At 39.5% G+C, this 15,472-nt stretch overlaps 1 protein-coding gene across 1 annotated transcript; it reads left to right on the top strand.

Moving 5' to 3' along the window:
* Positions 1–393: 393 nt before the first annotated feature.
* On the top strand, positions 394–14,957 carry LOC115775446 (prolyl endopeptidase). Its single transcript, XM_030722983.1, has 15 exons — positions 394–569; positions 3,708–3,782; positions 3,883–4,016; positions 4,143–4,273; positions 4,389–4,598; positions 4,683–4,804; positions 5,294–5,399; positions 6,334–6,525; positions 7,825–8,022; positions 8,235–8,338; positions 9,771–9,907; positions 12,092–12,186; positions 12,288–12,419; positions 13,082–13,238; positions 14,374–14,957. The coding sequence occupies exons 1-15, from the start codon at positions 528–530 to the stop codon at positions 14,666–14,668; spliced, it is 2,130 nt and encodes a 709-aa protein (XP_030578843.1). The 5' UTR covers positions 394–527; the 3' UTR covers positions 14,669–14,957.
* The last annotated feature ends 515 nt before the right edge of the window (positions 14,958–15,472 follow it).

Raw genomic sequence — 15,472 nt, 5'->3', positions numbered from 1 at the left:
CATTTTTGCTGCTATTTCTTAAACAATTAATCAATTAATTACCAAAAGGAACCCAGGAATTACAATAATTGGTCGCAGCCTGATACATCTAACTCTCAGGTTAGATTTTACATGGCCCACATTAGGTCATTATATAAACCTATGAGGCGGTTTGCAGCCTTTTCACCGCTTAGTACAATCTGCACGTTGACGTGCAGTTTCTCAAATAATTTGGTAGAAATTGCGGTAATTCTCTAATTTCGTGCCAACGAGCACCGGTAGCCTGCAGCTGTGCATGTGCTACCACTTGCCAGATGACACATCATTTCCTGTATCAGGGAGCAGCACAGACCGTTTGCGCAAACCACTGTAGGTTATTTGTCAGGGGGGGGAATGCTTTCACTTTCACTTCAGGGCTCCATTGATTAAGTCGAGAGGCTGCATTCAGAACGATTAAAAAAAAAAAAAAAAGGCATTAAAAAGACCCCAAATAACTTTGCAAATTATAGACGATAGAGGAAAACACAGACAACCTCAAGCACCTCGCTATGGCGTTTAAGTACCCGGCAGCCCGAAGAGACGAGAGTAAGGTCAGTGTCAAAGTTCTGCGGTGTGCCCTTTTTTTTTCTCTCTTTGTCATTCGGCTAAACTCAAGCGCACGAGCAGGAAAAGCGATACCAGGAAGAGAGAGTCATGTATGGGTGGAGGGACAGAAAGGCAGATCGCGAATGGACGAAGAAGCAAAAACAAAACTTTACTGCAGGGTCCGAAAAGTAAAAAAATATTGTTGTGCAGTATACAGACGTGCTGCGATTTCTCGTATAAGCCGGAGGTAAAGTAACGCCCACGCCATTAAAAAAAAAACAAAACCCCCCGGTATGTCGCAGTAGGGCTTGTTCATAATTTGAATAGAATAGAATGGCTTTATTGTCATTGTACACAATGTACAGTGAGATTGGAAGGCCACTCCCGTTCAGTGCCATGCTGTAGAAAGTCACGCTTTCTAAAATATAAAATAGAACTTATAAAAATATACAGAGAATAAATCAATGTATAAAAATATATACATTGTAAAAAAAAGAAAAGAAAAAATATATATAATTATATATAATTATATATATATATATATATATATATATATATATATATATATATATATATATATATATATATATATATATAATAATGAAGATGTGAGTATTGCACTTGGCGGATGAATATTGGATATACACAAGACATTGTTCGCTATGAATAATATAATATTGCACAGAGATGTGGGTGCTGCACAGTTACAGTGGGTGAGTGTGTGAGTTCAGGGTGGTGATTGCTTTGGCAAATGTTTGTTCTGGCTTTGATGCACCTGTAGCGTCTGCCAGAGGGCAGCAGGTCAAACATGTCAAAGCCAGGGTGGGAGCTGTCCTTCATGATGCTTTTTGAGTTGTTTAGCGTGTTTTTAGTTAATCAAGCAAAAATTGCTTTAAAGCCACAGTGCATTATAATTCCTTATCAATTTTATTATTTAGCACAAGAACGCTGTTCTCCTCTTCTCAGAGACAATGCTGCTCAAAGAACAGCCCGAAAGCACTTGGGTTTACTGTTATTTTATATCTTAGCCCAGTAGGGCTGCTTTGGTCAATACTGAAATAAATAGGTAAACACATAGAAAAATAATGCCAGTTATCGGGACTAATAATGCTAGGAAGAAACAGGATCAATTCAGGCTGGCCCATAGCTTGGAGCAAAGAGAACACATGTTCGGTTTAAGAGTAAATCATAATTATTGAGGCCAACTAAGCAAATACTGGTTATACTGGCAACGCTGCAGTGTTTGTATACCAATGGTGCAGATCCCACCAATCTGTGTTAATTACCTTGCGGTCGTGTCCAGGTGTTTTACCTGCGGGTGCAGCCGACAGAAACAAATTAAATGCCGGGACTTTTTTTTCCTCGTGGTCCAGGTTTTTTCCGGGTGCAAACATATCTGTCCTTCTAGTTTTTCCACTTATTTTTTTCATCCCCTTACGCCCATTAAGATAATTTCAGCAATCACCCTACAGGGATTTGCTGGCGTTTGTGAGCCCTAATATTAATGCTGATTATTACTCCTTTTATTGATACGATGATTGTTATTCTCTCACCGATAAATTAAAAAACTGCGCTGTAAAAGTAGCCGGAAACGCACAGGAGGAACCGATGGGGCTGAACAGGTTGCAGGCTGCGTCGCCCCGACACGTTTAATTTCTCCGGGAGGCGCATGTAGGTTTCCCGCTTGATAATTAACTGAAATTAACACATAATGCACCTGCACGATCCTGAGTGCCGGCAAAAGTCGCTGGCCACTTATGTCAGTTATGCTGTAGGTCCCGCTGCAGGATAAATCAGGGCTAAAAGTATACTTGCAGAGCGCAATGTCACAAAATCTTTTTAATAATAGTTTTTATTTTGTCTCTTAGACTGTTTTGTGATGTTTGGAGCCAAAATCATCCAATATGGGTCATACCAAATGTTAACTTCTCTTAATATACAAAAAACATGCCCATACTGTCCCCACGTGTATGCGCAGCCCAGGGTCCCTATTATGTATAAAACCAAAATAAAGTCAAAGTAAATCCTGCAGTGCTGACCTGCTGTAGCATTCAATCATTACACTCAAGGCAACATAGGCAGTGTATACCTGGGTACAACACCAAGACATATGCATGGCCTGATCCAGCAGTTGCGGACAAACAAGTGTAACACAACAGAAAGGAAATGCCATAAATAAAATGATAACATCTAGAAGATGAAAGGTGTGGTGGCAAAGAGAAAAAGACACTTCAGTTACACCTAAATGAGATGAAACGCTGGGGCTAAATACTTTTTACTTTTTCATGGTGTTGCACTCAATAGAATAGTCTGTGGGAGTGCATCCCACATACAAAGTCCAATCTGATACTGGATAAATGTGTTGTGTACTGCTTGTGACTGACTGAAGAATTTGTGTCTGTATAATGCTATCACTGTCCTGTCCTAGATTTGGAGATGGAAAAAAACAAACAAACATAAAACCACCACAACTATAACCAAGACTATTTTCAACACTTGTTATGTTTGGTGAATTAAAACTACCTAAAAATTACTAACAAAACATTTTGATTTCTAGATAAGCATAAAAATGATTGCATAAAATGATCCCAGTCTACAGTTAAATTAATTTCAAATGAACAAAAATTACAGGCAATAACTGGCTGTGCTGTAAGGGCTAAATGGAAAATGTGACAAGCCTTATTACTTTGAAATTAATATAGTTTTTAGTTGATAGAAAACTACTGGAAAATTCATTTTCATTTGAATTACTGAAAACGGGCACCTCAAGTGAACACAATGGAAATGTGCATGTGTGTGTGTGGTTTAAGCGAACAACACATGCAATTGTTGTAAGTATAAAATAATTTGCCACAAATCCAGTCCACTCTGTGATGGATCAAGTCCGGTCTATCAAAAGCGCCTGGAGTACTAATCCACATTCCAGCGCTGATAGGCATCAAGTTGACGAGCCAAACAGTTGACAGTTATGAAGTCACGATGCTCTTTAGTTCCAGAGAAAAATGTTTTTCAAAGGAAGTATGAGACAATGAGACAGTACTTTCTGTCAAGAAATTCAGGTTTGAATGCCAAGGGTACATGTTCCTTGTTTACGTGTTTGCGTGTTTGTTGCTCTTTGACCTTTCCATGCATCTTTGCGACAGGAAGATGACTACCACGGAACTAAGATCAGCGATCCCTATGCATGGCTGGAAGACCCTGATAGCGCAGAAACAACGGTACATGATTATTTGTTGCAGAAAGCTTAAGTTGTTTCTTTATCAAAAAAAAAAAAAAAATCCACATTTCATCACTTGTCATGTCCCTTTTGTTACTCAGGCATTTGTTGAGGAGCAGAACAAACTGACTATGCCGTACCTGGAGAAGTGTGCAGTCCGAGCACAGTTCCATCAACGTCTGACTGAGGTCTATAACTATCCCAAGTACAGCTGCCCTTACAAAAGGGGGAAGCGGTAATAGTTGAATTTTAAATCATGGGGACAGTTCAGAACGTTTCTACTGAAAAGGACAAGCTTGAAATGCAGGTCTCAAGTCACGACAAGGCTTTCCCTCACTGTAGTTCCTTGTTTTCATTTCAGATATTTCTACTTTCACAACAAAGGCCTTCAGAATCAGGATGTGCTGTATGTGCAGGATGCTCTCGATGCACCTGCAACCGTATTCTTTGATCCAAATGAGCTTTCTGAAGATGGAACTGTGGCACTGAAAAGTGAGACAAATTGCAGAAGTCTATATCGATCGCAGGCACACAGACGGTAGAGATGGGATGATAAAAGATTTGCGCTGCTAACTTCTTTCCTCTGTGTTTCATCTCCTCCATTTAGTGGCGCGTCTGTCAGAAGAGTGTGAATATTTTGCTTATGGTTTGAGTAGCAGCGGCTCTGACTGGGTAACGGTGCGTTTCATAAAAGCTGACGACCTCAGCCAACTGCCCGACGTTCTGGAAAGGGTTAAATTTAGCTGTTTGGCTTGGACTCATGATGCAAAGGGCATCTTCTACAACTGCTACCCACGCCAGGAAGGGAAAACCGATGGTTAGGAAGAGATCGCACACACAAATGTATGCTGCATATGCATAGAAACAACTCGTTTGAAATTGATTATGTATTTCACTGAAGGCACCGAGACCACCTGCAACATGAATCAGAAGCTCTACTACCACGTTATTGGTACCAACCAGTCAGAAGACATACTGGTGGCGGAGTTCCCCGACCATCCCAAGTGGCACAGCGCAGTAACCGTAAGTCTGAAGTGATCTTGAATCATTCATTCATTTTCCCATTGTCCCAAGGAGTTCAAGCTCTGAGTTCTGCAAAGCATCCATCCATCCATCCGCTTCCGCTCATCCTGTTCAGTGTCGCGGGGGGGCTGGAGCCCATCCCAGCTGTCATAGGGCGAGAGGCAGGGTCCACCCTGAACAGGTCGCCAGCCTGTCGCAGGGCCAACACAGAGAGACAAACAACCATTCACACTCACATTCACGCTCTCATTCACACCTATGGGCAATTTAGTGTAGCCATTTAACCTAACCCCTGCAAAGCATCTTATGGATATTTGGATCAATAACCTAGTTATCTGGTTTTTATGAGTGCTTCTTGTTCAGGGATTCTCTGAACAAGATTAAGCTTTTATGGTAAAGCCTACACTGACATGGTCACGTCACTTCGCAGTTTCTCTTTCGTAAATTTTCTTCCCTGTATTGACTATTTTTGTTAATTCCTCTTCTCAGATATCAGATGATGGCAGATACGCTGTTTTGTCAATCACTGAAGGCTGTGAGCCTGTCAACCAGCTGTGGTACTGTGACCTGCAGCAGCTCCCTGACGGCATCAAAGGTCTGTAATTACCCCGCCAGCTTTTCCACCACAGCAGCAAGCTGCAGTGATGAATATTAGTTTAACTACCACAAATTGGGGGTTGTTTTGTTGGTGCAAAGCATCTAAAGTTGCAAAAAAAAAAAAAAAAAGCTTTAAACTTTGTTTTTTTTTATTTTTTTTGCTTTTGCATGGAAGCATGCAGAGAACAATCAGAATTATATTTTGTAGAATAAATCCTGTAATGAGACGATAAGTTATAAATCACTATTCAATTCAATTTTATTTATATAGCACCTAATCGCAACAAAGAGTCGACTCAAGGTGCCTCAAGGCACTGGCTTAAAGCACTAGCACCTGGTTTCCTGTATTGTAAGGTTGATCTGCACACATCTTAGTACAGCCAGCTTGAATTCTAACAAATCCTCTTTCAGGAGAAGTGTGCATCAATGAATATTAAACACAACATTCCTGAAAGGGCTAATTGTCAAACTGCAACAGGATTTGCAGCAATAAAAAGTACTGACCAAGTTTTGTCAATTTCATGCCGTTTTTTTTTTTTTTTTTTAACGCGCACTATAATTGCCAACATATGCAGTATACAAGTTGTCGCTACTTTATCAGCTTTGTAAAAAAACACAGGATTCGTCACTGCGGTGCAGTTGCACACAGCTGTGACTGGAGCTGATGCCTGTGACTCAACTGCTACTTAAGTAAATGTTGAGATTTCAAAATTCACAGTGTGGCCTGTTTTTAGTCGAGGGAAAGAAATCCTCCCACACAGAAATTGCGAAACTTTCTACTGCAAAACTATTATGAAAACGTATTATTATTATTTTTTTTTTTACAGATGACCACAATTTAGGTGCTTGAAAGCTAATACTAGTTCCTAATAGCCAATGCTAGTGATAAAAATTAGCTTTTTTTTTGTAATTGTATTTATCTTGTCCTGCAGGTCTGCTGCCGTGGGTCAAACTCGTGGACAACTTTGATGCTCAGTACTCTTATGTTACCAACGAGGGAACCGTGTTCACTTTCCGCTCCAACTTGGATGCTCCTCGATACTGTCTCATCAACATAGACATTGAGAAAGCAGACAGACAGCACTGGACTACCCTCATACCACAGCATGATAAAGATGTCCTGGGTGAGATAAAACAGAAATTTCTGTAAAACATTGTAATGAGTTATGAAGTCGTATGTAGTATCAGTTCTCCACAGATGGAAAGGAGGAGGAAAAAAAAAAAAAAAAGCAAATATGCTGGTAAATTCATGACAGCATGTGAAACTCCACCGGTCTTTAGAAATGTGTGACGGGTTTATTCATAGAACTTTAGTTCCACAATTGAGCCCTTAAAATCTTGCAAAACATTTTTTCGCTGAATTTCTCTCCTGATGTTTCAGTGACGGTCCAACCACAACAAGTGGGAACTTGTGTGTCTGTGGTTCAAAACCTTCGTCAGAGGGAGCTCTTATCAAAAAGTGAAACTTGGTCCATAAGCACTGTCTCTTTTTTTTTTTTTGTTCTGTGCATGTCATTTGAATGACCGTAATTGTACGTAGAGTTGAATGAAATCTACACAAATATCCATGTTTCCTCTGAGAAGTGTCAACACGTCACTACATGTTTTGTTAATTGATGAAATCCACAGCGATAAAGCCATTATAGTCAAAGAGCAAACATTAAAGAAAGAGAAAAGAGTCAGTTGACATTTCAACTAAACCAATATTAGACTGTGTGTGTATATATATATATATATATATATATATATATATATATATATATATATATATATATATATATATATATATATATATATATATAATCTGATTATGTATGTATATGATTATGTATGTATTGCTTGCTGGTGCTTGTGTTTACAGCAACACACACTTGTTGCCATGGTGTCTTACAGTGATAGAAAGCGTGCTATTCACAAAGATGGTTTAATTTGCTAGTATCTAGACACAGGTTCACCAACCTGTTTAGTTTTCTAAGCCAATAAAAGCGCATTGGCTTCTCTGTAATAACAATAACTTGTTGGTATGTAATTAGTCTGGTATTAATTATATGCCCAGTATCACTTTTTGTTTTATAGCACAAAAACTCCCAAATAATGCCTGATTGGGATTGAACATAAAGTCCCTGTTTCCTTTGCACATATAATTATGCATTAGTTACAAAACCTATTAACTCATTTATATGGTCATGTTCATTCACTAGTCTTTATATTTAGCTTTTTTTTTTTCTAACATCATGAAATTTCCCCTTATTGCTGAGATCATTGAGGAGAACTGGGAGGGGGAACAAGTGTCAGTAGGAGGATCTAGAAGGGAAAACAAAAACAAAGACACAGCGCCCCTTGGATACATTGTTTTGGGAAAAAAAAAAAAAAAAACCTCCACAATAAAGTTAACTTTACTTCCTCCTTTATCCTCCTTGCAGGCTTTGTGTCTTGTGTGAATCAGCACCACCTGTTGGTCAACTACGTCCACGACGTGAAGGATATCCTGCAAATATACGAGTTGTCTACAGGCCAGCTCGTCAGGGATCTGCCGCTGGATGTGGGCACAGTGGCCGGAGTGAGCTGCAAGAAGAAACACTCTGACTTCTTCTACAAGTTTACCTCCTTCACTACACCAGGTTCATATGCTTTAGTTATGCCATAAATAAGAAATTCTCCCGATAAATATCCTATTTTAGTGACGCTGCCGATTCTGTCATTTGAAATGGAATTTGTTTGTGTGACATCATCAGATTTTCCTAATTAAATGACCGCATATTTAGTTATCAAAGCACAACCAGTCAACAAACTGTAACTCTAACCTGTGTCTCATCTGTTATTTGGTAACCAGGTATCATTTATCACTGTGACCTCAGCAAGCCAAACCCAGAACCCAGAGTCTTCAGAGAGGTGGAGGTAAAGGGTATCAAACAAGAAGACTATCAGACCAAACAGGTAATATCACTCTTTCTGTTTATCTTCTCAGTTTCACATGGAAGCTCGTTTCTGCCACTGAAACAACATTGTCGTCTATAACTCGAAATTTCGAGTTAATAAGCCAGCAGTACAAGTCATGCTGTAGCTGCTTTAGGAATCTGACTTTGAGATCGAGCTTTTATTTGAGGCTCTTTACATGACCGTGGGCCTTTTATCATTTTAATGCTGAGCACACTTCTTTTGAGATACACAAATGCAAGTTAAAGACTTACTGACAGATGGAAATGGTCGTCCAGGTGATAATTTATTTTTTCATGATTAATTTATTTTTTCATGAATTGTCCAGATATACAAAAGGCTGTGTGTTGAGTTTGCAGTTTATACTAAATGACCAACATGAACCAGAAAACTGGCTCAGGCAGCTCAGCTGTAAAATATAAGAAGATAAATTTTTAAAAAAAAAAGCAGAAATGGGAACCATAACACAGGAAATCTACATTCAAACTAGAGAGGTATGAAATGTTTAGAAGAAAAAAAGAAGCCATTGATGGGCTAGATAAGCACAGGGGCTGAGTGACCACAGAAAATGACTTTAGCTAAAAAAAAAAAAGAAGTCTTTGTGCTGTGAGGAAGAATCCAAGCACAACTGAAACATCAGCAGCAGTCTAGAAACCTTCTGTGAAATCAGCTCACCATTTCTTTAAGAATTACAGAGGATGTACTGCAAAGTGCCAACCTGCTATTATCAGAAGTAACCGGAATTTTTGAAAGTCATACCAAAAAAAATGTTTTATGGAAAGGTGTTAGCCAATGTCAGAGTGATTTAAAATGACAGGAAATGAACATGATCCAAACCATCAGTGAAATCATGCTGTCACTCGTAAGGCTGCTTATAGAACTGACTCACTCATCTTTACGGTAGCAGCATATCAGTAAGAACAACTGAAACGTCTGACGCTGGTCAGTCAGTCCAATTTAAACGCTGTTTATGATCCATTTGTTCCTGCTGAAAAGCTAATTGAAGACAGAGTAACACTCATTGAAAATAACTGATATTTGAAAGCATTACCAAACAAAATACTCCGTATATCAGTGTCAGTGCAGGCATTCCAGAGCCATGCAAATATGTAATTATAATATCAGACTTATTTTAGATGTGAAAATGTTGACAGAACATTAAATGCCATCTTTGTATAAAACGTGTTTTTCTATTGTGCGTAAACTTCCCCGCTACTTTATTCCTATTGTTTTCTAACCGTTCCAGTTGAGACGTACTCCTGTTGTAGCGACTGTTGTCATGTCTGCTACTTGAAAGCCACATCATGATGCAGAATTACTAGAATCCTCTCCACCACAGTTGAGGAAGTGACAAATGGTGTTGTGAAATGCTACTGTGTGCAAAGAAGTTGAAAAATGCCAGATTAAATGATTAATTTTGTCTACACACCAGGTATTCTATCCAAGTAAAGATGGAACCAAGATCCCCATGTTCTTAGTACATGCCAAGACAGTTCAGAAAGATGGGAGTAATCCAGTTTTACTGTATGGATACGGAGGCTTTGAAAATTCCATACAACCATACTTTAAGTAAGTATGACTGTGCTGTTAATGGACTTCCCCCAAAACTTCATAACAGTGTGAGCAATGGTGGCTCCAGAATCCAGTATTGGATTAAATATAATAACCCATAATGTTGGTTTTGCAAAATAATTCCAGTGCCCTTAAACTGAATGAACCATGATTCATTCATTCATAATTTAGAAGTAAAACTTCAAAGTTTTTGTAAGCTGATGGTTTTTAAACTGTATTTCATACAGCTGATGTAAATTTGAGGTTTTAATTTTAAGGTTTTATGTATCAGGACATGATAATTATTCATTCTTTTTAGTGTTTATTTAACAAACCCCACGCCAAATCACAGAAACCGCATGTGGAAAAAAGAACTTGATTCAGCAGTTTGTGCTACCTTTTTTAGCAGGAGTAACTTTTCTGTATAACTTCATCGGTCTCTCTCTTCTTCACAACATTGCTTCAGTTGATTGAGGTTTGTGGGCATTCGTTTATGCACAGCTCTTTTAAGGCTCCAGCACAGCGTTTCAGTCGAGCTGAGGTCTGGACTTGGACTGGGCCGTTGCACCACCTTTTTTCTTTTCTTTTTCAGTCATTCTCTTGTAGATTTGCTGCTGTGCTTGAGATCATTGTCCCTGTTGCGTGAAATAATTTGGAGCAAACTTTAGCTGTCGGACAGAGGGCCTCACATTGAGAATACTTTGGAATACAGAGGAGCTCACGGTTGACTCAGTGACTGCAGGGCGCCCATGTTCTATGGCCGCTTGACAGTTGGTATGAGGTGTTTGTGCTGATATGCTGTGTTTGGGTTTCTCCAATCATGGCACTGTGCTTGATGCCAGAAGTCACCTGGACTGTTTAAATGCACCTTTGTATAGTTGCAACTTTCTGCAGCCCCTAAACAAGCTATACTTTTCCTTTTCTAATTGTACTGTCATGAACTTTAATATTTAACATGCTAACTGAGGCCTGCAGAGTCTGAGATGAAGCTTTGGAATTTTATTGCAATTTCTCTGAGCTTTGCACAGTCTGGCCTTTACTGGGATGTCCACTCCCAGCAACAGTTGCTCCTCTAAGATCGTTGTCTTTCCTCCTTGCCATTGTATTAACACACATCTGAATGATCCAGTCCAGAAAACTGCTGAAAACTTCTGCTTTTATAGACCTTTATAAATCACCTGGCTGTTTACCCTCTTAATTCCTGTGGAAGCAGTAAGGGTGTACTATTTTTCACACACTGCTTCTGCATTTTTAAATGTTAAATATGTCATTTGTTATTCATTTACCCAATTTTATGACCTAAGGACCAGATGATTTTATTATGTCCTGATAAGTAAAACCTTAGAATTGAACTTTCTTTTTACCGTGACTCTATCGCATCCATTATTGAGCCTTTATTACACTGGTTAGAGAGCTCTTTGGCAGAATGAGTATCAATGAGTTTGAATTCCCTCCAAATGAAAGGGTGTGGATGTATCCATTGTTAATTCTTGAGAAACACTGTGTGTATTTAGTGCTCATGAAAAAGAAACTGCCTCAGTAATATCTGCTTTTGTAAACCCTATGTTATTTAAATATAGAGTGCAGTGTGATCTTAAGCCTCTTACCACTAATAACAGTGCACTTCTGCTTTTTTTTGTATCTCTTTCTAAATACCATGCTCATAATGTGGCATCCGCTTACATAATTTTATGAAAGTCACTCTAGAAGAAAGTGTTGGTTCTTTGGCAGTAAATTGAAGCCACTTTCTAAATGAAGGGGAAAATAGTCCTGACTTGAATTTCAGTGATATCAAAACAGCATGAACAATAAAATATGATAAAAGTCAACAAAAAAAGGTTTTGTGACTTCAAAAAGAAGTTTAAAGACTTTTTTGTTTTTTTGGTGAGTTGTATTTGCATAACAACTTAAAGACTCGATCCAGAGCGCTGACAAGATCAGTGTCACGAGGGCAATGAAAAAAATGCCAGCTAATGCATATTATGGACACAGTTAGCCAAGAAACTGAACTTGCCCACCACCACATAACCTCTCCTGTTCCTCCCATTCATCAGTCCAACAACACAGTGTTTCCCGGTTTGGGACTTGACTCTTTGGCTCTTTAGGGGCAGGGATGGAACAAGTTAATTCCCCTTAGACTTCTGTTCAGGATCTTTTGAGTGCCATGTTCCTCTTGTAATTCTCTCTCTTGTCTGTGGTCAGTGTTGCCTCTCTGCTTTTTGTGAAACACCTCGGAGGGATGCTAGCAGTGGCCAACATCAGAGGGGGTGGAGAGTACGGCCTCACCTGGCACAAAGGTACCAAAAGACACGGAGCTACATGGAGTAGTATATAAGAGACTAAACATGGGTTTTCTGTGATGTATTTCAGCATGATTTCTGCTGTGTACTGTTTGTAGCTGGCACTTTAGGGAACAAGCAAAACTGCTTTGATGACTTCCAGTGTGCAGCAGAGTACCTGATCCAGGAGAAGTACACCACAGCCAGCCTCGTCGCTATCAACGGTGCTTCTAATGGGGGGCTGCTGGTGGGTAAGTACAGGATCAACTGTGTGTGTCTGTGCTTTATGTTTTTAGCGGGACAGCTTCCGATAAAGCCAGAGGGAGTTTTAAAAGTATACCTGGGAATCTATTATGCAACAGTCCACCGCTTGCAGGTTCACATTGTGAAGCTGTGTGAACCTTGCTCGTTATTTTTATAGCTGAAATTAGCCAGTGGAACTACCTCCACTTCCTCCCCAATTTACCAGATGAGCTCCCTCTTCTATGTGATTTAACCCATGAGGCCTCTAACAGTCCCACACAGCCTCATGTTTTTACAGTTATTACTAAAGCAAAAAAAAAAAAAGACCCGCACCATGATTCTGGTCAAATGCAATACACATCAGTGCTTCATGTGCAGTTTTTTTTGTATTACTTTGTCATAATTGCTAATGTCAAGTTCATCTAACAGTAGTTAGCTGCTTAGCTTCAATTAATTTCTCTATTAAACACCACATTAAGCAGTGCTTAGTCACATCATTTACCAAAGGCTGGCTGCCATATGGCATCACACAAACCCAACTAATGCCTGCTTCCCTGGTGTGTAAATAGCCATTTAGAAGTGACTGTGTCCTACAGTATGAAGTAATGGAGATGCATGCGTGTTTATAAGCAAACAGAATGTGCAGCACTAATTTTGAATCTGCACACAGCGGCGTGCATGATTCAGCGTCCGGACCTGTTTGGCTGCGTCGTAGCAGAAGTGGGCGTGATGGATATGTTGAAGTTCCACAAATTCACCATCGGCCACGCTTGGACAACCGATTACGGCTGTTCTGATGACCCGGAGCAGTTCAAGTGGCTCGTCAAGTATGAGCAACACTCACACAACAGAGCACTGTTATATATGTACTACACACTCACATCCTCATGGCTCCACTGCAATCACATTGTAAAAACTATTTGCTCAGAAAAAAGAGGGTTAACTTAAGATGACTTAGGATAACATTCCTGAGCATGTAGTGCTTAAACTGAGTGGCACACCCAATATAGTAACATCTTAATATAGCATGCCAAAGTAGGTGAGATGCCAGTTTTCTGAAAGTTAAGCATACTTGTACACAATATTATCATGTGTCAGAATAGAGAGACAATGATGGGTTATTGCTGCATTTCCATGTATAATAGATTATACAGCTACAGGAATACTGCCATAATTTGAGCAACCAGGAACGTGAAGACTGGCTGGAAGTCATTAAACGCAACAGGAGACTGTCGACTGAGGAAAAAGCCCTCTGGGTTTAAAGTATCACTTCACTCCCTGTTGTTGCATTCATTACTGTTACTATGATTGGTTAAAGTATTTTTATTTTTTTAGATTTAGAAATAGGATTATGAATGGGACAGCTGCTGGAAATGGAAACGTAGCGCAGTGACTTCTGATTTTGAACCAGGTTTCAATAAAGTTGATCCAGTGCAGAGCAGCAGTTCACCTGACATTAATCTCACCTTCATCTTTTAATCTTCACTTTTAGCTGCCTCTGCAAATTTTATGGCGCTCGGCTGTTTGGCAATTTACCATCTAATCCAAATGTTGCTTTTGCTTTCTAGCATTTTTGTTTTCTCTTTTCTGTCAACACAATTTTTCAAGGCAGACTTTTTTTTAATGAAAAAATAGATTTTTCTTCTTTTTTTTTTTTTTCCTTTAATGGATTTTTGCTTTGGTGTAATCACTCTTCCAAGTTTTTTTCTTCTAGCTGGATCTTGTGATAGCTGCCAAATTGGGTTTTCTTTACTCAGTTATTCCGACTCATGGCTGAAGAATCTCTGCATGTTGGTGTAAATTAACGTCAGGTCTTGTTTTCAGTAACCCAGCTCTGCCAAAACAGCACAGCAGAACAACTGAATAACAAATGAAAGTTCACATATCACCCTTATATTCTCTCTGTTAAGAAACATCTCCTCACATTTTCCTTCCTACTGGTCTTTGTCACCCTCTCCCCAGGTATTCTCCTCTCCATAATTTGCCGAACCCACCTTATCCTGGCCCTCCTTACCCTGCTGTCTTGCTGCTGACAGCAGATCATGACGATCGTGTGGTGCCTCTGCACACCCTGAAGTTCTGCGCTACCTTGCAGTACGGGGTCGGCAGCAGCTCTGTGCAGCGCCAGCCTCTGATGGTCAGGGTGGACACCCGCAGTGGACACGGTGCAGGGAAGCCTACTGCTAAGGCCATCTTGGAGGACACACACATTTTTTCCTTTATTGCTGAGACACTAGGACTCGTCTGGAAGGTGTGAGGAGGACATGATGGGAAAGCGAAGTAAAATATATATTTAGCAATGGAGGTTATTATTAGGGATCGATGATCTTTTATATTTTGGAAATGTCCTGGTACATCTAAAGTGATTAATTAGACAAGAATAAGAAAAATAAAATCTAAGAAATTGATTATTTTCTTTGGAAACCTTTTTTTTTTCCCACCTTCAGCACTTGAGTGCACAAATAATTTTTTTATGTACACTGTAACTTTGTTAATGAATTGAATTGGTCTAAAGCATTTTCAATAAAATCCCTACTGCATTATAATCCATAGTGTGTGTCAAATCTTAATATTGTCTTCTACAATGGACCTAATAAGAAATGACTTGTAAGTCATAATGAGACAGGAAGGCCAGGCTGGAATTTGCATGGAAGTTCAGAGACAAGCCTCAGAAATTCTGGGACAAAGTTTTGTGGACTGCTGAGACACAGATTTAAAATTTACCAAGGTGATGGAAAGGCTAAAGTTTGGAGAAGGAAAGGATCTGCTCATGATCCCAAACAGGGGAGTTCATCTAGTGAAACACAGTGGAGGTGATGTCACGGCTTGGGCTTGCATGGCTTCTTCTGGGACAGCCTCATTAATCTTCACTGATGACGTCATGCATGATGGCAGCAGTACAATGAGCTCAGAAGTCAACAGAAACATTTTGTCTGTCAGTTTAATGAACGATGCAACCAAACTGATCATCATGCCGCAAGATGATGACCCAAAACACGCTGTCAAAACTATGTAGGAGTTCATCTGGGGCAGGAAGTGGAAGGGTTTAGACTGGCCTAGT

Source organism: Archocentrus centrarchus, unplaced genomic scaffold (assembly GCF_007364275.1).
Source record: "Archocentrus centrarchus isolate MPI-CPG fArcCen1 unplaced genomic scaffold, fArcCen1 scaffold_135_ctg1, whole genome shotgun sequence".
Lineage (NCBI taxonomy): Eukaryota > Metazoa > Chordata > Actinopteri > Cichliformes > Cichlidae > Archocentrus > Archocentrus centrarchus.
Note: the sequence above shows the minus strand (reverse complement) of the source record. Positions and strands in the feature narration are given on the sequence as shown.

Coding starts and splice junctions, on each gene's coding strand:
- LOC115775446 (XM_030722983.1), top strand. CDS start 528: ATGGCGTTTAAGTACCCGGCAGCCCGAAGAGACGAGAGTAAG. Junction 570..3,707: donor CCCGAAGAGACGAGAGTAAG/GTCAGTGTCAAA, acceptor TCTTTGCGACAG/GAAGATGACTACCACGGAAC. Junction 9,908..12,091: donor TCCATACAACCATACTTTAA/GTAAGTATGACT, acceptor GTCTGTGGTCAG/TGTTGCCTCTCTGCTTTTTG.